Source organism: Macaca nemestrina, chromosome 1 (genome assembly GCF_043159975.1).
Source record: "Macaca nemestrina isolate mMacNem1 chromosome 1, mMacNem.hap1, whole genome shotgun sequence".
NCBI lineage: Eukaryota > Metazoa > Chordata > Mammalia > Primates > Cercopithecidae > Macaca > Macaca nemestrina.
This window is the reverse complement of record NC_092125.1, coordinates 38,748,180-38,772,034: the sequence shown is the minus strand read 5'-3', so window position 1 is coordinate 38,772,034 and position 23,855 is coordinate 38,748,180. Positions and strand designations below refer to the sequence as shown.

Sequence of the window (23,855 nt, the reverse complement as noted above, 5' to 3'; positions counted from 1 at the left end):
TTTTTTTTTTTTTTTTTGAGACAGAGTCTCACTGTGACACCCAGGCTGGAGTGCAATGGCATGATCTTGGCTCACTGCAACCTCCGCCTCCCGGGTTCAAGCGATTCTCCTGCCTCAGCCTCCTGAGTAGTTGGGATTATAGGCGCCCAATACCACACTCAGCTAATTTTTGTATTTTTAGTAGAGACGGGGTTTCACCATGTTGGTCAGGCTGGTCTTGAACTCCTGACCTCAGGTGATCCACCCGCCTCAGCCTCCCAAAGTGTTGGGATTACAGGCGTGAGCCACTGCACCCAGCCTCATGTGGGTAATTCTTATCTATTTAGTGTCTATTATGTACAAGGAATTCAAGTCAATGTTAAGAAGAGAAGAACAAATCATATACCAGCCCTTTCCTCCAGGAACTTACAGTATTACTGGGGAGCTAAAGCACATAACAAATAAATGCAATGCCACCACACACAGCAACAAGCAGCAAGTGCCAGAAAAGAATACCAATGGAGTGCTCCAGCCAGTCGGAGAAGAGAGACTGTGGTCCCATGAGAAGGGATCCACTGGGAAATGTTCCAAGGAGAAGGTGGCAGATCAGATGGGCTTTCAATGAGGCATAAAGGGCAGCAGCATCTTAATCATCGTCATCACAACTGCATTTGTTTCTTGAGCACGTACCTCGTGTTAGGTACCATTCTAAGTCCTTAATAAACACGGGTTTCACTTATTCTTCTAACAAACCTTTGAGGTAGGTCTTATAATTCCAACCCACAGATAGAAAATAGGTGCAGAGAGGCCAGGTATGGTGGCTCACACCTGTAATCCCAGCACTTTGGGAGGCCAAGGCGGGCGGATCACCTGAGGTCAGGAATTCAAGACCAGCCTGGCCAACATGGAGAAATCCTGTCTCTACTAAAATTACAAAAAATTAGCTGGGTGTGGTGGCGCATGCCTGTAATCCCAGCTACTCGGGAGGCTGAGACAGGAGAATCGCTTGAACCCCAGAGGCGGAGGTTGCAGTGAGCCGAGATCGTGCCGTTGTACTCCAGCCTGGGCAAAAAGAGCAAAACTCCATCTCAAAACAAAGAAAAAGAAAAGAAAACAGGTGCAGAGATATTAATTGCCCAAGATCATCCTTAGAATCCATAAGTGAAGGAACCAGGAATCACGCTGTGATCTCTCCATGGGAAGTCCCTCTACCTTAAGACTACCCAACTCTCCCTAGTGTAGGGGGCGCCTCCTAGGCCAGGCTGTCTCAGGCTTCCAGCCCCTGGATTATCACTGCTCTCTCCCGCCCCCTTGTGTCAAGGATGACTCACTGCCTCTGATTGCCCAGTCCCTGGGGCCACAGGCTCCAGACCTTCCTACACACAGGTGGCCGTGAGTCCTGATTGGATAACCAGGTCAACACAGTCTGATTATTTGCTGGCTCTCTCAAGCAGTCCAATGCCTTAATAAGGTCAAAATGATGATGATTCCTGGGAACTACTCTTTGGAATTTCGAGCATCGTGGGAATGAGGGGAGAAGTAGGTGGCGATGTTTTTAGTTAAGGGGACCTTAGGACACATCTCAGACCATGTTTATGGATGGTTCTATGTGCAGCAAGAACCATTAGTCCCCTCTCCTAATGACTTGTCTAACTACAGGAATTTACTGAGAGCATAAAAGTGGCGACTGTGACAAGTTTGGCTTGTGAGCTACTTTTCTAAGGCTACCCTTTTGAAGGTTGCCAGTGTCTCACTTCATATAGGTTTATTCTTTTCTGAATGTCCAGTAAGCACAGTCCTAGTTGCTGGAAGCACAGTCCTAGCTGCTGGAACACATGAAAGTCCCAGCCCTCTGAGCTAATTTCTAGACAGGAGATTGCCAATAAATGCATATATAATACAAGGTCAGGTGGAGATAAAGGTTATGAAGAAAAGTAAAGCAGAGAAAAGAGAGAGTGGAGAGGAGGCCTGATCTTTTAGATAGAGGGACCAGAGCAGGTGGCATTTGAGCAGAGATGTGAACAGAGTAAGGAAGTGAGCCCTGTAGGACCATGTGGAGTTTTGGAAAACAAATGAATGAGCTCTGCTGTCGTTTTTCCCTCAGTACTCTCTGTACACAATGATGACTATATGTCTCATGTCTCCCTGAAAATCCCAATTCTATAAATTTTAGTCTTCTAAAATGATCCTTTGAAGTTATAACAAAATGTGACTTAATATGTATACTCTTCAAAGATTTTCCCCAATAAATATAAATTCAGACATCAGAAAAAACATCCTTTGTCATCTGTTTCAATTTGAGTTCCCTAAAATAAGTGTTCAAACAGTCATGTGTTCGATCTTTAACTTAGGTTCCTTCCCTCCAGTTCTTAGCAATACTGTGGGGTAGGAGGATTCCGGTCAAGTGAGGATAGGCAGCTATTTCAACTAGTCAAAAGAAAAATTTACAAATTAGTTGAATTTCTCAAATTTAGATAGATTCAATGCCAATTAAGAAGAGGGCCTTAAGGGAGTGAAACATTGTCTTGGAGAAATTTCTATGGCCTGTACCTTGGCAACAGCTCCATGGAAACAGACTGAAGTCTATCTAATAAAGTCTGTAGAAAACGCCCACATTTTCTCATGTTAACTCTTTGAACTCAAGGTCACTTCTAAGCAGATAATATGCAAGTCTGTTTTTTAACACTAGCCCAGTTGGCAGCCTAGGGAGCTTATCCATCATCAGACCTCGCCTGTGAAGGACTCCACCATTCATGAAGTAGATTGATATAGCAGATTGATACAGCCATAAAATTATGAGTAATATCAAGAGACTGACCTTGGTTATGTCAAGATGAAACACACAAACCACATATGGCTATGAATGAGAAATCTCATGCCAGCCCCCAGTCTGATTACACCCACCCATATCACCAATTCACAGTTTCACGCAGGCTGAAATGAAGAACAAGATGAGTTGTAAAAGCACGAAACACCTTTTTAATACAAATCCTGCAACTACAGTAAGCCACAGTTTTGAATTTGCAGTCATTATTACTGCCCAAGCTTTCTACGGCTCCGAGTCAAATAACTGTGATTCCTTAGGGATATTACCTCTGAACATAAATTCACCCAGCAAACATTTACTAAGTGCCTGTTGGGCACTAGGTAGTACCAGAGAAATAAGAAGAAAATGAAGATATCTCTTTCTGTCTTTAAGGAGAGCCTCAAAGGGAAGATTTTTGTAAATGGAAAATTATAGAACTGTGAACAGGAGCTACAGGAGCACAAAGGAAGGAGGAGTCAACTGCAGGCTATGGGGTCGATGAAAGCAACACACTGAAAGTGATATTGGAGTTATGTTGACATTTCCTGGAGTATGCCCACAACACTTCAGTATCTCCTCCTGTGTTTCCCCATGTATTACTGGTATATAGCTCCCATTCAGGGCTAGCACTAGGCATAAATACCAAGTAGACCAGGTCTTTTTTCATAATCTCATCCTTTCCCAGCCAGTGTCCCTCAAAGCCCAGGAATGTTCAGTTAGGGTCCTAGCAGGAAACAGCCTTCAAGCCAGATGGGTCATGTGAGGAGACCTTAATGGGACTCCTTGCAGAGATATGGTCAAGGTTAAAGGAACAAGCAAGGATGATGGGCACCCGCAGGCTAACAACTATGGGAAGCCATTATCACCCCTAGGGCTTAAGACAGAAGAACAGCAAATACTGTTACTGAAGCCCAATGGGAGCTAGAACCATGAAGAACGGGTTATTTAGGAAAGACAGCATTACAGAAGAACACAGCTACTGCCAAAGACATTACCGAAAGTGGGGAAGGAGCAAGAAAGATGTATCCCAGCCTCTCTTTCCTCCCTGCTCTCTGACCTCTCTCCCTTCAGTGTCTCCCATTGTGTGAACCCAAGCACAAATCAGTTTGCAAGAGAATCTAGGTGATGCAGTCTAGCAGTCAGCCTCAAGGACAGAGAATAGAACAGAGAAGGACGCACTCTAAGAAGTCAAAAGAGAACAGCCAGCACCAAGTGACCTTCCCTTCCCTTTATAACTTACTTGTTTTATTTCCTGTCCCTCCAATTACCAAAGTGACAAGTCTTCACACCCAGAGGTGCAGTGACATTGTGGAACAGCCCTGGACCGAGGGCCGGAAGATCTGCAGTCTCCTTCAGGTTGCTCCTTATGTTGAATGTGGTCACTCTCTAGGCCTAGAGAAAAATCTAGACCTCATCTTTAAATGGGGATATTTTCTTCACCTACCACAAATAGTGAGATTGTCATAGGAGACAATATGTTTAAGGAATATTATTCCATATTATTGGAGAGCTCTTTGAGAGTCACATGTAGGTAATATATAAGCTTTTTTACTTCCAAAAATATCACCCTTTACCTCCCTCTTCCTTTCCTCTTTCATCTTCTGCCTCTTACCCTCACCCCCAATCTTTCCCATAAATGATGAGACTTTCTGGATTAAATTTTCATGGAAGCAGAGACTATGCCTGTCTTGTTTGCTGCCATATCCCGCAAAGTGCCTGGCACATAGTAGGCCATCAATCAATATTTGAACAATTAACACATGGAATTTTTTTTTTTTTTTTTTTTTTGAGAGGGAGTCTCACTCCATCACCCAGGTTGGAGTGCAGTGGCATGATCTCAGCTCACTGCAACCTCCGCCTCCTGGGTTCAAGCGATTCTCCTGTCTCAGTCTCCCGAGTAGCTGGGATCACAGGCGTGCACCACCATGCCCAACTAATTTTTTGTATTTTTAGTAGAGATGGGGTTTCACCATGATGGCCAAGCTGGTTTCAAACTCCTGACCTCAAGTGATCTGCCTGCCTTGGCCTCCCAATGTGCTAGGATTACAGGCGTAAGCCACCACTCCCAGCCATATGATTTTTAAATTTTTTAATTTGTGTAAGTTTACTATGTAAACGTGCAATTTTATTATAGCATAGACTGTGTAATGGTCAAGTTGGGGCTTTAAGGTATCCATCACCCAAGTAACACACATTGTACCCATTAAATAATTTCTCATCATCCACCCCCCTCGCCCTTCCAAATCTCCATTGTCAATCATTCCACTTTCTATGTGCATGGGTGATTTGAAAGAACTCCTTCCTCTCATGTCCATCAGTCACACCTATGGTGGTGGCCAAGTCTACTGGTGGTACACTGCCCACCAATACCAGTCCTCAGCCCAGAGAGCAGGTGCCTAGGGCAGAGAAGCCTGGTGGTTCTAGCCCATGGGCCTTTTCGCCTATTTGAGGCAACAGAAGGCATTTGCTTCCCCAGTGACTTGAGCTCCCCAGTGAAAAACTCTCCCTTCTATTTGATTAATATTTCTCACTGCCAGTAAACAAAGCCAGAGCCATGGTTTTATCTTTCTTGGATCTTTTGTTACAGGTAGGGCTTGTGTTGAGGAGGGAAAACATAAATAAACCTGAACAATGGATCTGCTCCACTGTTAACGCCCCTGAAACTCTGACTACATCCTCATGAGACTCTGGAAGTTAGAAAAGAGGAGAAACAAAAGTAAAAGAAAAAATATGAGCAGAAAAGAAAGGAGGCCATGCTCAGAGGGAAAGTGGGGACATTCCAGAGTCTTTCTAGAACCCCCTCCCTCAGAAGGTGGTGATATCAAAATTTTACAAATATGAACTGGGAAACTGTTCAGGTAGTCCATTGCTCCTGGAGTCCTGAGTGTAATACATACACTTTTCTGCCCCGGCTTCTATGTTTTTCGCCACAAGTTTTAGGAAGAAAAGCTGTTCCTTCTAGGCTGCCTCAACTTGGAGTTAGGAGAGAAAAGAACATGGGATACTCACGGGAATCGCTGTGCTTCACCATTACTACAATGACGAGAGGTAACAAGAACACCATCAGTTCCCCTATAGTCCTTCTCTTTCTGGGTTCTTTAAACCTAAAACTGACAGGTCCCTTCTGAGAACCTCTTGAGTGATTTAGCAACTGAGTGACACACAAGGCCTTCTCCCAATAAGAACAGCGGAAAATATGCAATGTCATCAGTTGCTAGGTTAAAAAAAAGACAAAACGAAAGCATGAGCACCTTCTTTGGTAACTTTTAACCCTTTGCTGGTTTCAGACACTGTTTGCTCCTTTTGGTGTATCTGTCTTCACCCCTCTTCCCAACTTTTTAATATTTATGGAGCACAGTCATGTTCAAAGCACAGAGAAACAAAGATTAATCGTATCTGGTCAATCAGGGAGCTCAAGCTGCTGCCTCTGCTTCCCTGGAGCTTAGGTTTTTGCTTAAGGGTCAATAAGAAAGAGTCACACAGTTCCCAGTGCTTGGAACTCCCTGCTCTGGCTCCCTATGATGCTGTAGTCTCTATGTCTGAGATAGCAGGTGTCACTTAGATTGTCCTGTAATCTTCAGCTTAGGTCTGTCCTCCCTGCTACTCTAGCACCCAGCACAATAAGCTCAAAACACTTACTGAATAAAGGCAGGCAAGAGAAAGGCCTAAGAGAAGATTCTGAGGGACAGCCATTCAGCTCGCTCAATCAGCAATCGCTAAGATCAACCTGTGGCTACACTGTCATCAGGAGCACATGACAAGCTAGAAAACAGCAGCTTAAGCTTGTCCAGGGAGCTGGGGAACAGGCCCAGACAGGAAAGAGGAAGTAGACATGAAGGGGAGAGGTGAATGGAGGCAGGGCCATGAGGCAGGCAGGCTTGAGCTGGGTTCAGGGACCTGGGTTTGCCTCCCCACTATTTAACCATGGGCATAATCGCAAATTGCACCAAGGCTTGATTTCTTCAACTTTAAAAGCAAATTCTGTCATATATTTCACAGAGTTGTTGAAGGATTAGAAGAAGTGCTGTTTATGATGCATTTAGTAGGTATTAGAACCTTACCTACTGGTTTCCTTGTATGGTAGGTTGGGAAATGTCTGCCTCAAAGATGTCCACGTCCTAATCCCCAGAACCTGTGGATATGTTACCTTAAATGGCAAAAACAAAACAAAACCAAACCCTTGGCAGATATGATTAAATTAAGGATCTTGAGACAAAGAGGCTATCCTGAATAATCTGGTGGGCCCAGTGTAATCAGAGGGGCCTTGTTAGAGGGAGGCAAAAGGGTCAGAGTTAAGGAGATGTGACAATGGAAGCAAAGGTCAGAGTGATGCCATTGCTGAAAGAAGGACATGAGCCAAGGAACACAGATGGCCTCTAGAACTAGAAAAGAGAAGGAAGAGATTCTCCTTAGAGCCTCCAGAAGGAACACGACACTTTGATTTCAGCTGATGAGACACATTTTTGGACTTCTGTCCTCCAGAACTTTGAAAGAATAAATTTGCATTGCTCGAGGCCACTAAGTTAGTGGTAATTTATTATGGTGGCAACAGGAAACTAATAGGTATACCTTTACCCAGAATAAAATAAGAAGCCAAATAATGAAATTAACATTTGGCCATTTCTCAGCAGCCCCTGGCACCTTCTCTTCTCAGATCTTTGTACTTCTCTCTTCCTTTTCTTTCTGTTTCCTTTTGTTATTCATTTAACAAATATGGTCACCTGGGTCCCTCTTTTGGAAAACTCCCCCAATATTCCCAAATGTCTCTCAGTACTGGAATTCCATGGCCGTGTATTTGTTCCTTTGAATTTTTGTTAATATCTTGTTCCAAAAATGCATTCCATACCATAACCTGCTGTACTGACATTAAAAAGTAGGCATGGCAATGATGTCTTTTTTTTTTTTTTTTTTTTTTTTTTTTTGACATGGAGTCTTTCACTCTGTCGCCCAGGCTGAAATGCAGTGGTGCCATCCCGGCTCACTGCAACCTCCACCTCCTGGATTCAAGCAATTCTCCTGACTCAGCCTCCCAAGTAGCTGGGGTTACAGACATGCGCCACCACACCCGGCTTACTTTTGTCTTTTTAGTAGAGATGGGGTTTTGCCATGTTGGCCAGGCTGGTCTCAAGCTCCTGACCTCATGTGATCCACTCACCTCGGCCTCCCAAAGTGCTGGGATTACAGGCGTGAGCCACCACACCTGACCAATGTCTTTCATTTTAAGTCATTTTATTCTAATTGCAAATTAGTAAATTTAATCCAGAATACCAGGCAAATACACACAAAAAACCAGAGAGTAATAAGATAAAAATCACGCATCAGAACATCAGAAAAAATTGCTGTTGGCCGGGCATGGTGGCTCACACCTGTAATCCCAACACTTTGGGAGGCTGAGGTGGGCAGATTGCTTGAGCCCAGGAGTTCAAGACCAGCCTGGGCAACATGGTGAAACCCCCAACTCTACTAAAAATACAAAAAATTAGCCAGGTGTGGTGCACGCGCCTGTAGTCTCAGCTACTCAGGAGGCTGAGGTGGGAGGGTTGCTTGAGCCTGGGAGGTCAAGGCTGCAGTCAGCTGAGATCATGCCACTGCACTACAACCATGGCAACAGAGTGAAGGGAAGGAAGGAGGGAAGGAGGGAGGGAAGGAGGGAGGGAGGGAGGGAAGGAGGGAGGGAGGGAGGGAGGGAAGGAAGGAAGGAAGGAAGGAAGGAAGGAAGGAAGGAAGGAAGGAAGGAAGGAGATATGGGAAGGGAAGGGAAGAGAAGGGAGGAAAAAATTTGCTGTTAACATATTTTAGTGTATTTCTTTTCAGTGGTTTTGCTGACTACATATTTCTGCATATAAGCATATCTTTATTTGTTCATTTTACCAAAAAAGAGTTTTACATCCTAATAGTACTTTGTAAATTCTTTTCAAATTGATGTTTTCCAACATTAATATGCAGTTTTTAATAGCATAGCTTTAATAGTCCTTAAAATTTTTAATAGATCCAATTGCGACCAAGATCTTCAAGGACAGGTAAGACTGCCCCACTAAGCTGGGGGGCACTGAGGTAGGGAGAATCCCTTGCATTCTCTTTGTGGAAAAACAAGCCTCCCCTTTGAGCAATAGTCTAAACTTAAATCTCAGGCTGCACTTTTCAGAGTGGGTTGTGCTTATCCTGTTTATCACAAATCCCTTTATGTGTTTGGCTTTTTAATACCTGATTTATTATATGTATTTTAAGACCCTTCTGAGGAATCTGTCTCATTTGTAGTCAGTGCAATTCATCCTCGAAAACCAAATGATGAATTATCAAGTTAGTGAAAAGGTCTTGTTTGTTAAATAATGTTGTTTTCAACATAATATATTTTATTATATTTAATCAGTAGTTTCCCCTTGGCTATTTCTTTTTTAATTTAGTAGAAGAGTGTGCGTGTGTGTGTGTGTGTGTGTGTGTGTGTGTCGAGTCTGATCTGAGCCATTTTCTGTGGGTAGGTAAAATCCATTTGCCAACTTTTGGCCAAGGCTAGTCCTTGTACGAATGGGAGTAGAATACCGTAGCAAAGAACACGGGTTCAGGAGTCCGACTTATTTTCAAATGAGGCTCTGACATTTCCTACCTATGTGACCTTTAACCAAATTATTAACTTCTCTAAGTCTGGGATTTCTCATGTAGAAAATGGGAGTAATAACCGATTCTGCCTTACTGGGTTATTGTGAGGATTCAATGAAATCAGCAGTGGTGGAACCAAGAAGTGACTTGTCACTTTTTGGGGCTTTAGAGCACTATTACTACACATGCATAATCGCCATCAGCTCTCTTAAGCAATTCCAAATAAACCTATAGTTTAAGAAAAGACAGTGGGTCTCCTATGCCACCTCAAGTCCCTTAGCCCTGCTCTCCAACCAAATTACATTCTCAAACCTGCCCCATATGGGGATTCTGGAGCCTCTGAAGATAGTGCATGTGTGTCACCATATATGTCTGTTTTCACACTGCTGACAAAGACATACCCAAGACTGGGCAATTTACAAAAGAAAGAGGTTTATTGGACTTATAGTTTCACATGGCTGGGGAGGCCTCACAATCATGGCTGAAGTCAAGGAAGAGCAAGTCACATCTTACGTGGATGGCAGCAGGCAGAGAGGAGCTTGTGTAGGGAAACTCCCCTTTATAATACTGTCAGATTTCATGAGACTTACTCACTATCACGAGAACAGCACAGGAAAGACCTGCCTCCACTATTCAATTACCTCCCACCAGGTCCCTCCCACCACAACACAAGAGAATTCAAGATGGGATTTGGTTGGGGACACAGCCCAACCATATCAGTCACTTAGCACAATGCCTGGTACATAGTACATAAACATTAGCAATCACTAGTACTATTATGGCAATGAACCAGTTTGCCAACACAGAGTTGATTTTTCTTTCCTTATACATAGTTAAATTCACAAAGGATGCTAAAGAACATACCTCCCCTTACTACAGTGGTTCAAATCCACTGACTTGTCAAGAAATGCACTGAATTCCAATAATGTATTTCAGCTTTTTAGTACTCATCAATTTCCATTCAGTCATACCTTCCTAACTTGCCTTATTCTAAAAAGGATTTAAAACTTTTTTTTTTTTTTGAGACAGGGTCTCACTGTCACCTAGGCTGGAGTGCGGTGGCGTGAACATGGCTCACACAACCTCTGCCTCCTGGCTCAAGTGATCCTCTCACCTCACCCTCACGGGTAGCTGGGACCATAGGCATGAGCCACTACACTTAGCTAATTTTTGGATTTTTTTGTAGAGATGGGGTTTTGCCATGTTGCTCAGGATGAAAACTGCTAACTTTTGATGTACTTTTTCATATGTGGTCACTTGGCTTTTAACTTCTCTTTTATTAATTTTTCTCTTCTTTTTAAAAAACTTTTTGTATTTCTGATTATCCAAGTAAATATTTCATTGTAGTAGTTGACAAACTTTAAATACATTTCTTTTTTCTACGTGTAAAAATTTTCTATGTACCAAAACATTTCAATGTATAAGAAAGAACAGAGCTGAAATTGTATCATATGTATAATTTTGTGTCTTGCTATTTTTACTCAAGCCATTCCTATGTCATTACACACTTTTAAACAATATTTCTAATGACCACCAAATGGATGTTCCATAAATTCTCCATCATTTCTTAGTGCTGAATATGTAAACTGACTGGAATTCCTCCTTGTTTATTTTAAATCAGTGTGTAGAGGGTGACAATGGTGGAGGTGTTGGTAACAAACAAGAAGAGGAAATAAATCATGACCAGTGTGTTTTCGATATGTGTATGGATATTTTCTGTGGTTGGAGGTAGGAAACATAGACAGTCATAGCCAGATCAATGGAACTTAACATAAGTGAATGTTTCCTGGAATGTTCTGGAACACGTACGTGCATATCAGGGTTTCTAAAAGGTTAGATAATGATGAAGAGTATGATACCTTACATCTATGTTAACACTTTTCTCCCTTTCTTTACCTTGTTTCAAGAAGGATTTAGGGTGAACTCAACAAAAACAAAACAACCCAATCAAAAACGGGCAAAGGACTTGAATAGACATTTCTCCCCACCCCCCAAAACAGATATACAAATGGCCAATAACCACATGAATAGGTGCTTAACATCACTAATTATTAAAGAAATGTGAATCAAAACCATAGTGAGATACCACCTCACACCCATTAGTAAAACTACGATAAGGGAAGAGAAAACCTAGAAAATAACAAGTGTTGATGAAGATGTGAAGAAATTGGAATGCCTGTGTCTTTTAGTAGGAATGTAAAATGGTGCAGTCACTATGGAAAACAATATGACTGTTCTTCAAAAAAAATTTAAAATAGAATTACCATATTATCCAGCAGTTCCACTTCTGTGTATATATCCAAAATAATGGAAAGCAGGGTCTCAAAGAGATATTTGTACACCTGTGTTCATATCAGCATTATTCATTATAGCCAAAAGGTAAAAGAAAGCCAAGTGTCCACTGATGGATGAATGGACAAGCACAATGTGGTATATATACAATGGAATATTAGTCAGGCTTACAAAGGAAGGAAATTCTGCAATATGCAGAATGAATGAATGAACCTGAAGATATCATGCTAACTGAAAGAAGCAAATAATAAAAAGTCAGATCCTGTATGATTCCACTTATATGAGGTACCCAGAGTAGTCAAATTCATACAGACACACAGTAGAACGGTGGTTACCAGAGATTGTTGGGGGAGAATGGGGAGTTGTTTAATGGGTATAGAGTTTCAGTTCTGCAAGATGAAAAGAGTTCTGGACATTGGTTGCACAAGAAGGCAAATATATTTAACACTACTGAATTGTACACTTAAACATGGTTAAGATAGTAAATTTTATGTTATGTGTATTTTACCACAATTAATTTTTTTTTTTTTGAGATGGAGTCTCACTCTGTTGCCAGGCTGGAGGGCAGTGGTGCGATCTCGGCTCACTGCAACCTCTGCCTCCCAGGTTCAAGCAATTCTCCTGCCTCAGCCTCCCAAGTAGCTGGGACTACAGGCATGTACCACCAAGCCCAACTAATTTTGTATTTTTAGTAGAGACAGGGTTTCACCATGTTGGCCAGGATAGTCTTGATCTCTTGACCTTGTGATCCGCCTGTCTCGGCCTCCCAAAATGCTGGGATTTACAGGCGTGAGCCACGGTGTCTGGCCTCATAATTAAAATTTAAAAAATAAAAAATTATTCCAACATATGATCCAGTTGTTCCTTACAACAACCTAGTGAGGGAACAGGCTGAGTGTCATTATTTCATTTTACAGTAGGGGAGATCCCCTTGTAGGGGTGTCATGGCATTCCCGCAGCTTCTAGGGGCAGGGGGTGACTACCCACTGCAATCCCTCTCAGGTCTATCCTGGCATCCCCAGCGACATGGCTTGCTCCTTTCTGATCCTCAGCTCATTTGGCTGCCTGTGCCTTATTCTCTGTGTTGCCATCTCCTTATATCTGCAGAAGATGCATTGCAGGACCCAGTGTGCTGCCTTCCTCATTCACTCTCCTAACTTTGGAGACTCACTCAGGAACCAGAAGTTCTCCTGGCTGCCTGCTCAGAACTCTACAGAAAGCTCAGTGTTGGCATGTCAACCTCCCCCAGAAAAATGAACAGAAGTTAAGTCCAATTAAGAGTTTCGGTTTGAGGAGTTCTGACAAATGACACTCTCATGTAACACACACTCTGTCAAGATACAGAGCATTTCTAGTACCCAAGAAAGTTTCCCTTCCCAGTCAAACTCTCTCCCCCAAGACAACCACTGTTTTGATTTTTTACTCCCTGAGAAATTTGAATTATTCTTTTGGGTTGGGGATGGGGTAGGGGTGGGGGTGTGGGAAGAGATGGCTTTTTGCTGAGTATTCTTCCCAAGCTATTGTTTATGCTAGGACGTGGGTCCTATTAAATGAAAAAAAAAAAAAAAAGAAGAAGAAGAAGAGAGAAATAACTCCCTTTGTTTCTCCTTGCATTTTAGCCATAGCTTCCCTTTCGTTGGGGGCAGCAGAGGCCAAGGTCTAACTCAATAGAGGGTAAAGGAGGGTGACACATTAAAGAAAGGAACACCACACACACACACACACAAACACACACACACATTTTATATCTCGACATTCCACTATCTCCATTGTTGGTGCTTTTTCTAAATCCCCTAATTATGGGAATTTCCCAAGTTTCTGTCCTCTATCTTCTATTACTACGTATAAAACTCTGACCTGTCACATGTGGTCCAATTAAGAAATTCATGGAATAGATAATAAGAGGACATAACAGGCACTTAGGTGGTAATAACATTAACGTAGTATCCTGTCCCTCCAGCAGTTTACTGTTTGGTGGGGACAACTGACATGCTAACAGCTAATTTACATTCACCCTAAATCAAATCCTCCTCTTGTGCTCTCTTTCTTGATGGTTGGAACCAATACTACCCACTTACAACTCCAGAAGCCTTCCTCCCTCTTCTTTCATCAATGCCTCCATACGCTGAACCAATCAGTCACCAAGTCCACTAACTTTGCCCCTAAAGTATGTCTCAAATGCATCAGTCTTCTCCACCTTAGTTGTCACGAGCCCAGCTCAGGATACTCTCACCCCTCCTCTGGACCATGACCACCTAGCCACTGAAGCATCTGTCTCAAATGCCAGTCTGACCCTGTCATTCCCTCAGTCCCCATGGACAACTGTCCATAGGAAGCATCCACTACTCTGAACATCACAAACAAGGGCCCCGATAATCTGACCCTGTCCACCTCCAGGCTTGGCTCCTGCTGCCCCCATCCTTTTCCTTCCACTCCAGCAACATGGCCCCTGTTTCCTGGCTGCTTCTAGTCACTGCTTAGGAACCCCTCGCCCCAGCCCCGGAAACACACAAATATACTGGTATCTTGTCGCTGTTTCTATGGCAACCTGTGCCCTTCTCTCACTGTGCATCTCTCCCACCAGCCTGTCTCTCCCACCAGTCTGACAGTTCCTTGAAGGCAAGAACCCAGCCTTGTTCATGCCTGTGTCCTCAGTGCTTAGCACACAGTAGGAGCACATTATCAGGCACTGTTTTAAGCACTTTTCACACATCACCTCATGACACTGTATGAGGAAGTTGTTATTAGGGCCGGGTGCGGTGGCTCACGCCTGTAATCCCAGCACTTTGGGAGGCCCAGGTGGGTGGATCATGAGGTCAGGAGATCGAGACCATCCTGGCTAACAAGGTGAAACCCCGTCTCTACTAAAAAATACAAAAAATTAGCCGGGCGTGGTGGCGGGTGCCTGTAGTCCCAGCTACTCAGGAGGCTGAGGCAGGAGAATGGCGTAAACTCGGGAGGCGGAGCTTGCAGTGAGCCGAGATGGCGCCACTGCACTCCAGCCTGGGGGACAGAGCGAGAATCAGTCTCAAAAGAAAAAAAAAAAGAAAAGAGCAAAGAAAAAATAGACACTGTTATTACAGTGTCTATTTCACACTTGAGGATAGTGAGAGATTAAGCAGCTTGCCTGAGATGCAACAATCAGGAAGTAGCAGAACTGAGATTTAAACTCAAGCAATTGGGCTCCAAGGATGGCTCTTCAACACCATGCTCACCTGCCCCTCAATTTACATGTGCTTGTTGAAAGAATGAACGATGACCCATTTTCACCTCCCCAACTAAGTAAACAGTTTTCTCCCACTAAACATTAGCATCACTAGTACTGGACGCTGCTTCCTTTCCCTGCATCTGTCTTCCATTGTTCGCTCCTCCAGGGATTTTGGCTTTCACCTCTCTTCTCTCCCCTCTCAAAACCCATTCAGCCCCTCATCATGTCTAGGTGTTCAGTCTTGTTTTCCTTTTGAAACATCTGTCAGATTCACTCCTTCCTCTCTGTTCTCAATCGCTGTCATCCTGGTCTGGCCCTCATCCCTTCACGCCACATGACCTTAGCAGCGTCCTTACTGGTTTTCCTGACTTCAGTAACTTAGTCCTTTGGGATCTTGAGGTTTACACGCATTTTTATTTAACTATCACAACAACCCATGAACTAGCTATTATTATTTATGTTTTATAGATGAGGAGCTGAACGATAGAGCCAAGGTTTAAACGGGGTTTGTGTTGTTCCAAGGACTGTGCCATCTCCAGACTGGTGACCTTGGGCAAGTCACTTACCCTCCCAGAGTCTCAGATTTCTCATTTATAAAATGGGCATGATGGCAGTAATTATCGCACTGTAAGAGCAACCGAGATAACACTTAACACCCTGCCTGACACACACACACTAAGTGCTCAATGATTTTCAGCAATCAAAGTCCACAATCCTCATCCACAAACTCCACAGCATATCTAGCATATGAGTTGGCTAAGGTTCTGGGCAAAATGTTTTCTTTTTTTTTTTTTTTTTTCTTTTTTTTTTTTGAGACAGAGTCTCGCTCTGTCGCCCAGGCTGGAGTGCAGTGGCACGATCTCGGCTCACTGCAACCTCCATCTCCCGGGTTCCAATGATTCTCCTGCCTCAGCCTCCTGAGTAGCTGGGACTACAGGCGCCTGCCACCACGCCCGGCTAATTTTTTTGTATTTTTAGTAGAGACAGGGTTTCACCGTGTTAGCCAGGATGGTCTCGATCTCCTGACCTTGTGATTCGCCTGCCTCGGCCTCCCAAAGTGCTGGGATTACAGGCGTGAGCCACGGCGCCCGGCAATGTTTTCTAGAATAGTCCTTGAACCACAGTGAGAGGAAGTTGTCATACCTGGCCCCTTCTTTATTCCTTGTAGGTGCGCTCTCCTGGGAGGCACCATATGCTGTATGAAAAATTACTTTACATGGTTATTTGCAGAATGTACAGCAACATAAAGTACACCCCATCTGGTGGAAAGTGCACAGAATCTGCAGTTCTGCTCTGTCCAGGCTGTGTGACTACAGGAAGTCGTGAAGCCTCTCTGAACTTATTTTCTCATCTACAAAATGGGAGAAATGGATGGCGTAGGGGCTCACGTCCGTAATCCCACCACTTTGGGAGGCAGAGGCAGGAGGATCTTGTGAGCTCAGGTGTTCGAGGCCAGCCTAGGCAATATACTGAGAGCTCTATCTCTACAAAAAATTTAAAAATCAGCCGGGCGTGGTGGCTCTCACCTGTAGTCCCAGCTACTCGGGAGGCTGAGGCGAGAGGACCGCTTGAGCCCAGGAGGTCGAGGGTGCAGTGAGCTGTGATTGTGCCACTGCACTCCAGCCTGGGTGACAGAGAGAGTCCCTGCCCCCCAAAAAGGGGAAGGAGGGGAATAATACCTTCCCCCAAAGAATACTGAGATGATGCATACACAACTTTTTAGCACACTCTCCAACACAAAGTAAGACCCTACTTGAAGGAGCTGTGTAGCATCATAATCAGATACTATGCTTCATTTTAAGTCGAGGACCAGATAGATTTATAAATTACATACTGTCAAAATCAAGTATTAAAAGTAGAGGAAAGGTAAGAGGATTTTGCAAAACAGGTACAACTACAGTTTATCCTGAAAAGCCGACTGCCTACCTCTGAGGGAACAAGCCGCTCTTCACCTTCAAGCCTGAGGAGAGGGCGGTAGAAAGCCGCCCACCTCCTCCGCCCCGAGGGCTCCGCCTCCAGGGCGGAGTGACGCAGGCCCAGGCCCCGCCCACTGGGGGGAGGGGCAGGCCCTGATCACGTGAGTGGGGTACGGAAGTCGTGCTTCAGGCGGCTTTCGTGATTGGCCGCAGCCGAGGGTCCTGGGGGTGGGGTCAGGCTCTCCGACACGCCGGGAGGAGCCGGGACTGGAGGCTGCAGAGGGGGCCGGCTCTGGAGTCCGGGATTCGGCCAGTGGTGCTGAGCGAGTGCTGGACCAGCGGTGGTCCCGTGCACCTGGCCTGCGCGCGTGCCCGCTGCTCGGCGTCCCCCAGTCTAAGGCGCGGGCGGCTGCGGGAACAGGCCGGGTGGGCGGAAGGAGGCCGGGAGGCACGGGCGCTCTGTGCGCGGTGGAGGTGGAGGCGGCCGGGGCCGGGACGCCATGTCCATGGAGGACCCCTTCTTTGTGGTGAAAGGGTGAGTGTCGGCCGAGGGCTCCACTGGAGGAAGAGGTGGCGGTGCTGCCTGCCCGCACCTCCTCGGTCTTCTCGCAGTAGGGGGAGGGGAGGCAAGTTGGAGCTGGGGAGGGGTCACAGTGGAGACGGCTTAGTCTTGAGGGCCATGACCAAGCGTCCAGAGACGTCTCCTGCATCCCTACCTGGACGGTGAAGCCACTGTCCCCAGCCAAGCCCCTGGTGGTGGTGGGGCCTTTTTGGCCTGTGCGCTGCGGTACAACTTATTTGGGGGTCGAGGGGCTCAGCAGCTCTGCAGGTGAGAAGGAGACACGCAGGTCCTAGCTCACACTGGCCGTCTATTCGAGCATGGGACCTTGCTTCGAAGGAGCGAAAACAGCATCTGGGCAGGAAAAGGGAAATGGCCCTCCTGAGCTTTGTAGTTCGTGTTGACGGGGGTGAACTCCATTGTCCATTGAGTTTGGAGCGCTCGTCCGCAGGACTGGCGAGACCACAACAAGCCCAGAGGCGTCTGAGCACGTTTGCTGGGAGGGAGGCGGGGGCGGGGGCCGATCTGGGAGGCTGGGGAGCAGGGCACAGGAAGACAATTCAATGGGGGGAGTTTTTACTGAGTAATGTGAGGAGAGGAAAGCAGTCGTTCATACTCAGTGATGATTTGGAAGGAAAACAAAATGAAACAAGCCAAACCAAACTTTCCTCAGCTTTCTATTAGCAACCGGAATTTTCTCACAGTGCTAAAGGAAATGAGTGTTGCTTGTTAACTCCTTGATATCATCCAGGCTGTTTGACAGGTTTCTCCTATTTCTTCTGCCTTTCAGAATAGAACTGCCTTCTGTTCCCTTGTAAGCTGTCCTAACTCCATCTTGCTCGATTGTTTCTTTGGAGATAGAAACTTCAACTGCACTTTGTAATATCCACTTTGTAGCCATTAAACAAATGCAAGAAGATTAATTCTGATGTAACTTTTAGTTTCTTATTAGAAACGTGTCAGTTTTCTGTTTTAAATGTCAAACATGAAAAATCTGAAAACTGCAAAGTTCCCAAATCAGTACTGATCACAGAATGTCCCTTGCTTTTAACGAGTTGCTGCTAGCTTCCTATTTTTGTAGTGGTACAAGCTGGCTGTTGTATACTCAAGTATTGTAGAAAATTTAAATGGCATTTTAGGTGAAAGATTTTATCGATGATGCAGTAAAATACACTTATAATATTTCTTAACATTTCCCTGGAAAGGTCTTTTTCTTCACCTTACTCTAATTTAGATGGGAAAATGCTGAGTTGTAGATTTACTGGTAATATGTGACTCCCTACCTGGAAAATGTGATATTTATTAGAAGAATTGATTAGGGGTTAATTTTAAAAATGTGTTTTTTCCTTGATTGAAAGTTCTTAATGCTTAGGTTGGCAAAGGTTATCTTTGGCAGTGGAGATCAGAGATGATCAGAAATTTTTTGTTTGACTTTTTATGGAATTTGTCAAAAGCCTAAATTCTTCTGCCGTCGTGGCGTTTTTTTTTTCTTGACGGTATCCAATGCAGTCGTCTAATGCTTGTTCACTGATTAAATATCACTACTTTATTGGAACATTGGTTCGGAGTTTTGATTGACTTTTACATCATTTTAGCTCCTGTCTTTAAGGTTCTTGAAGGAAAAGAGATTCTCAGTACCTTCTACTGTGGAAAGGTAAAGTCACCCATGGAGGTGTATCCAGATTTTTTGGGAGTCATGCACCTGTGTTTATTAAAAGTATCAAGAATGCATTACACAGCATGGAAAAATTAAGGATGCCTAAATTATGGCCTAGGAGCTTCTAGTCTAATCTGAGAAACAAATTACCCCAAAATTAAGTAGAAATGACAGGTGGCAAATGAATGAGTGTTGAAGTGAATGCTGCAGATGATGAGTGCCCCAGGAGTTCAGAGAAAGGCATCTCCTTGGGAATTGTTAGGATTAGGAAAGCTTTTGGAGGCAATAAGTATATCTTGAATTACGTTTTGAAGATTGGCAGAATTTAGATAATCAAGCCTGTCTCTCTTACCTGGATGCTTATCAAAGAGTCTTTTAATTGTTCTTCCTGCTTCTGGTCTCATTTCCTCTTTCAGCTGTCCTGGGATCTATTGGATCAGTGCTGTCCAATAGAAGTATAATGCCAGCCACGTACGTCATTTTACATTTTCTAGTAGCCACAGTAAAATAAAAAGGAACAGGTGAAATTAATTCTAATGTAATCTCTAGTACATTCAAAATATTCGACGTGTGATTAATACAAAGATTGATGAGATATTTTACTTTTGCACTAAGTCTTCTAAATCTAATACATATTTTACACTTACTGCACATTTAAATTTGGACATTAAATTTTCATCAGAAATAATTTATCTGTATTTAAAATTCATTAAATACTCTTTTCTTTTTTTTTTTTTTTTTTTTTTTTTTTTTTTGAGACAAGAGTCTCGTTCTGTTGCTCAGACTGGAGTGCAGTGGTGCAATCTCGGCTCACTGCAACCTCTGCCTCCCAGGTTCAAGCGATTTTTGCGCCTCAGCCTCCTGAGTAGCTGGGACTACAGGTGGGTGCCACCTCACCTGGCTAATTTTTGTATTTCCCTGCTAATTTTTGTATTTCCTGGGTAATTTTTTTTTTTTTTTTTTTTTTTTTAAGGACTACAGGTGGCCGCCACCATGCCTGGCTAATTTTTTGTATTTTTTAGTAGAGATGGGGTTTCACCATGTTAGCCAGGATGGTCTCAATCTCCTGACCTTCGATCCGCCTGCCTTGGCCTCCCAAAGTGCTGGGATTACAGGCGTGAGCCACCGCGCCTGGTCTACATACTCTTAATTGTTCCAAATATACATAAAAGGTTTTTGATAACTGAATTGCATGTCAGTTACCAAGTTTACATTAATTAAAATTTAATTTCTGTCACACTAGCCACATTTCCAGTCAGTAGTTGTATGTGGCTTCCGTATTGGACAGCACGGTGTAAGCTTTTCTAGAGCCCCAGGCAGGTGTACCCTACTTAATATTATTCAGTGGCTGCTGTTGGCTTGCAGAATAAAGTGCCAACACTTCCTGACCTCCCTGATCTAGCCTCTGCTCTCCCTTTGCCTTAGTACTCCAGCAGTGCCAGACTCAATACAGTGACTATGATTGCTGTACTGGATGCTCTTACTCTACGTGCACCCACACTGCCTGCTTCACCCACGCAGCCTTCTGGAGTCAGTGTAAGCATCTCCCTTGCCTCCAGGAAGTGCTTCCCCGAATTATTGGACCTCTTCCTCTGTCTTTTTTAGACTAGGAGCTCTGAGGGTTGAGACTGGTTTTTTTTGTTTTTGTTTTTTCCTGTATTTCCAGCCTACACCTTGAATATTTAGTGTAAATGTTGAACACATACTCTTTGTTGGTGGTGGTGATTGTGATGGAATGGTGCCTCATGGGTGAGACCACCACCAGCAAAAGTCCTAAGTTGGGCAGTGTGTGTTAGAAATGATCTAGAAGAGCAGCCCAGGTGGAGTATACAGTTTAGGGAAGCAGTAGTAACAGCTCACATTTAAAGGATGCATCTCCAGTGCCAGGCATTCATATGAAGTGCTAAGTAAGCACTTTATATGAATTTTCACTCTGTAAAAACACCCATATGATGAATACTAGCCATATTTTAGAGATGAGAAGCTGAGGAAGTATTAGAGGGGTTAACTTGCTTGCCCAGGGTCACACAGCTAATAAGTGGTGTACTCAGGATTCAAATTAGAACAACCTGATTTCACAGCTACTGTCAATACTTCCCAGTGCAGGTCAAAAAGGGTCAAGTTATGTTGGCCTAAGGAGAATCTCATCTTGAGGCCATTGCAGATTTTTAAAGCAAGGAAATGACATGAAATTGGGATTTTAGGAATATTGATTTGGTAGTAGTGTTGGATGCATCAGTGTGAGGAAAAATGAAAAAGCAGAACAGTTAGAAAGCTGTTGTAACTTAAACATGCAGTGGTTAGTGCTTGAATGTTTGAAGCTCCTTTTGGCGGGTTTTGACATTGTCAATGTCCTGTTCAGAACAGAATCCCACAACAGGGATTGCTCTTTTTTATCCTTATGAAGTAGGTATTATTATTGTCATCATTTCACAATAAGGAAAATGAAACTTAGTAAAAAACTTCAACTTTATAAGCTTATATGTGGAAAGGCCAGGATTTATATATTTATTATAAATATATATTATATATATATAATATGGTCATTTTAAAAATTGGGATTATACTTTATATATGGTTTTATGACTTTTTCTTTTTTTTGGGCGGGGGGGACAGAGTCTCACTCTGTCGCCTAGGCTCGTGTGAAGTGGCATGATCTCAGCTCACTGTAACCTCGTAACCTCTACCTCCTAGGTTCAAGTGATTCTCCTGCCACACCTCCCAAGTAGCTGGGACTACAGATGTGCGCCACTACTCCTGGCTAATTTTGTATTTTTAGTAGAGATGGGGTTTCACCGTGTTAGCCAGGCTGGTCTTGAACTTTTGACCTCAGGTGATCCAAACACCTTGGCTTCTCAAAGTGTTGGAATCATAGGCGTGAGCCACCGCGCCTGGCCTGTTTTATGACACTTTCATCTGTATTTCTTTATATCCTTCAAACTTCTGGGTGGCAGCTTTTAATGACTGCATTATATTTTGTCATATAAATGTCCATCCTGGAGGATAAATTATATTTATGATCACACTACAATTAATGTGGTGATAAGCCTACTTGTCATAGGTCTGTATTGCTGCTTCTGATTATCATAGCCTGTATTCCTGGAGCATAATTGCTAATTCAGAGGGCATGCACAGCAAAGCGTTGGATGCATACTACCACATTGTCCTCCAGAATATTCCCCTATGCCCCACAAAGTGTTTGAGGGACCCAGTTCCCTGTCTCCCAGTACTGGGATTTTCATTTAAAAAAATCTTTACTAATCTACTGGGTGAAAATACCATATTTAAATCTTGTAGTCTTCATCTTTGTATTCAGTAGGGACGTACTCAGTGTTTGTTGAGTGAACGCATTTTGACCGTTTAGTTCTGTAGTTTTTTTCCTCCCTTGCTGACAAGCTTTTAGAATTAGCCTCCTTTTAGAATTTGCAGCTTCTAATCAGACCCAGAAGAAAACCATGTAACTAAGCATGTGGAGATAGAGTGTAAGTGAGCCACTCCTATGGATAAAAGGCGTGAATGTCATGGCTCTTTTTTGTTTTATTGCTTTGGAGGTTTTGTGTGTCTGATGAGGATAGTTTTTTTTGGTTTTTTTTTTGTTTTTTTTTGAGACAATCTCACTCTGTCACCCAGACTGGAGTGTAGTGGCGTGTCTCGGCTCACTGCAACCTCTGCTTCCCGGGTTCAAGCTATTCTCCCTGCCTCAGCCTCCCGAGTAGCCCGCCACCATGCCTGGCTAATTTTTGTATTTTTAGTAGAGATGGGGTTTCGCCATGTTGGCCAGGCTGGTCTTAAACTCCTGACCTCAAGTGATCTGCCCACCTGGGCCTCCCAAAATGCTGGGATTATAGGCATGAGCCACCGTGCCCAGCATGATAATGGTTTTATTTCCAGGTTTTTGGCTGTGGATTGATGTTGAAATAATGTAAGCAAATGAATAAGATGGTATATGTTGTATTCTTTAACCTTCTCTGTCTGCATATCTAGCTTTATTAACACTAGATTATGAGCTCCTCGAGGGCATCATGCATTCTGTTCACGTCGAAAAACTGTTTATTGGTAGAGTCACTGTGAAAAAATAACCCTTGTTTGTTAATTTTGGCCCATTAAAATTGAATGTAAATCAAATCTCATTTAATACTTTCTGAAAAGCAGAATCCAGTGTTTCATTGTAAAAACAACTTTGCAAGCTTTTATTATAAATTTATTGAGTGCTTAATATTATTTAGCTCCTCAAATTGCCATCTAGTTTGGAGAACACTATGCAGATATGTGAAAGATACACTGTGTAAGATTTTGCAGTAGAGTTGAGATGCTGTGGAGATTTGAAAGAAAAGAAAGACCTATACTGGGAATGCGGGTCAATCTGGGCCTTGAAGGAAGTGTCTGCTAAGGTGTAAGGCTCTTCCAGGCTGGGGAAACAACTCAGCAGAAGTCTAGAACCAGGAATGAGAAAGATAAAGAGGGGAAGAAGACCTGCCAACTGAAACAGAATTTGTTTTAGTGAGAAACCATGCTTGGTATTAAAGTCAGCCAGTTTGGGTTAGGAGTAGGAGTGGGAGGGGGTTTGAATACCTGCCTGAGGAGTTTAAATTTAATGTGATTTCTATCATAAATTCTAAATCAGGAGGCAGTTTTTAAACTAGCAGTTACTATTCACTTGCTTATAGTCAGCTGTTAAGAGTTCAAACCCAGATGTTCTGATTCCACAAAGAAAATAGATTTGTGGGCCAAGTGCGATGGCTCATGCCTGTAATCCCAGCACTTTGAGAGGCTGAGGCGGGCGAATGATGAGGTCAGGAGTTCGAGACCACCCTGGCCAAAATGGTGAAACCCCATCTCTA

At 43.5% G+C, this 23,855-nt stretch overlaps 2 protein-coding genes across 5 annotated transcripts in view; one reads left to right on the top strand and one right to left on the bottom strand.

The window, feature by feature from the left end:
• Positions 1-16,900, bottom strand: part of LOC105484523 (major histocompatibility complex class I-related gene protein) — a 32,090-nt gene extending 15,190 nt beyond the window's left edge. The window contains exons 1-2 of one of the 3 annotated variants that reach the window (XM_024793674.2): positions 5,795-5,907; positions 4,026-4,225 (exon numbers count right to left, since the gene is read on the bottom strand). Coding sequence is in view for 1 of the 3 variants with exons in the window: in XM_011746239.2 (XP_011744541.2) it covers positions 5,795-5,849 (55 nt within the window). In the remaining 2 variants the exon portion in view is untranslated. Of the gene's footprint in view, positions 1-4,025; positions 4,226-5,794; positions 5,942-16,808 lie in introns of those variants that run through there. The other 2 variants (XM_024793675.2, XM_011746239.2) reach the window with 2 other exon arrangements.
• A 149-nt stretch (positions 16,901-17,049) lies between these two features.
• LOC105484524 (syntaxin 6) overlaps positions 17,050-23,855 on the top strand; it is a 48,322-nt gene continuing 41,516 nt past the window's right edge. The window contains exon 1 of one of the 2 annotated variants that reach the window (XM_024793676.2): positions 17,050-17,333. In XM_024793676.2, the coding sequence (XP_024649444.1) occupies positions 17,299-17,333 (35 nt within the window). In that variant the 5' untranslated portion in view covers positions 17,050-17,298. The remainder of the gene's footprint in view (positions 17,334-23,855) is intronic. The other variant, XM_011746241.2, reaches the window with a different exon arrangement.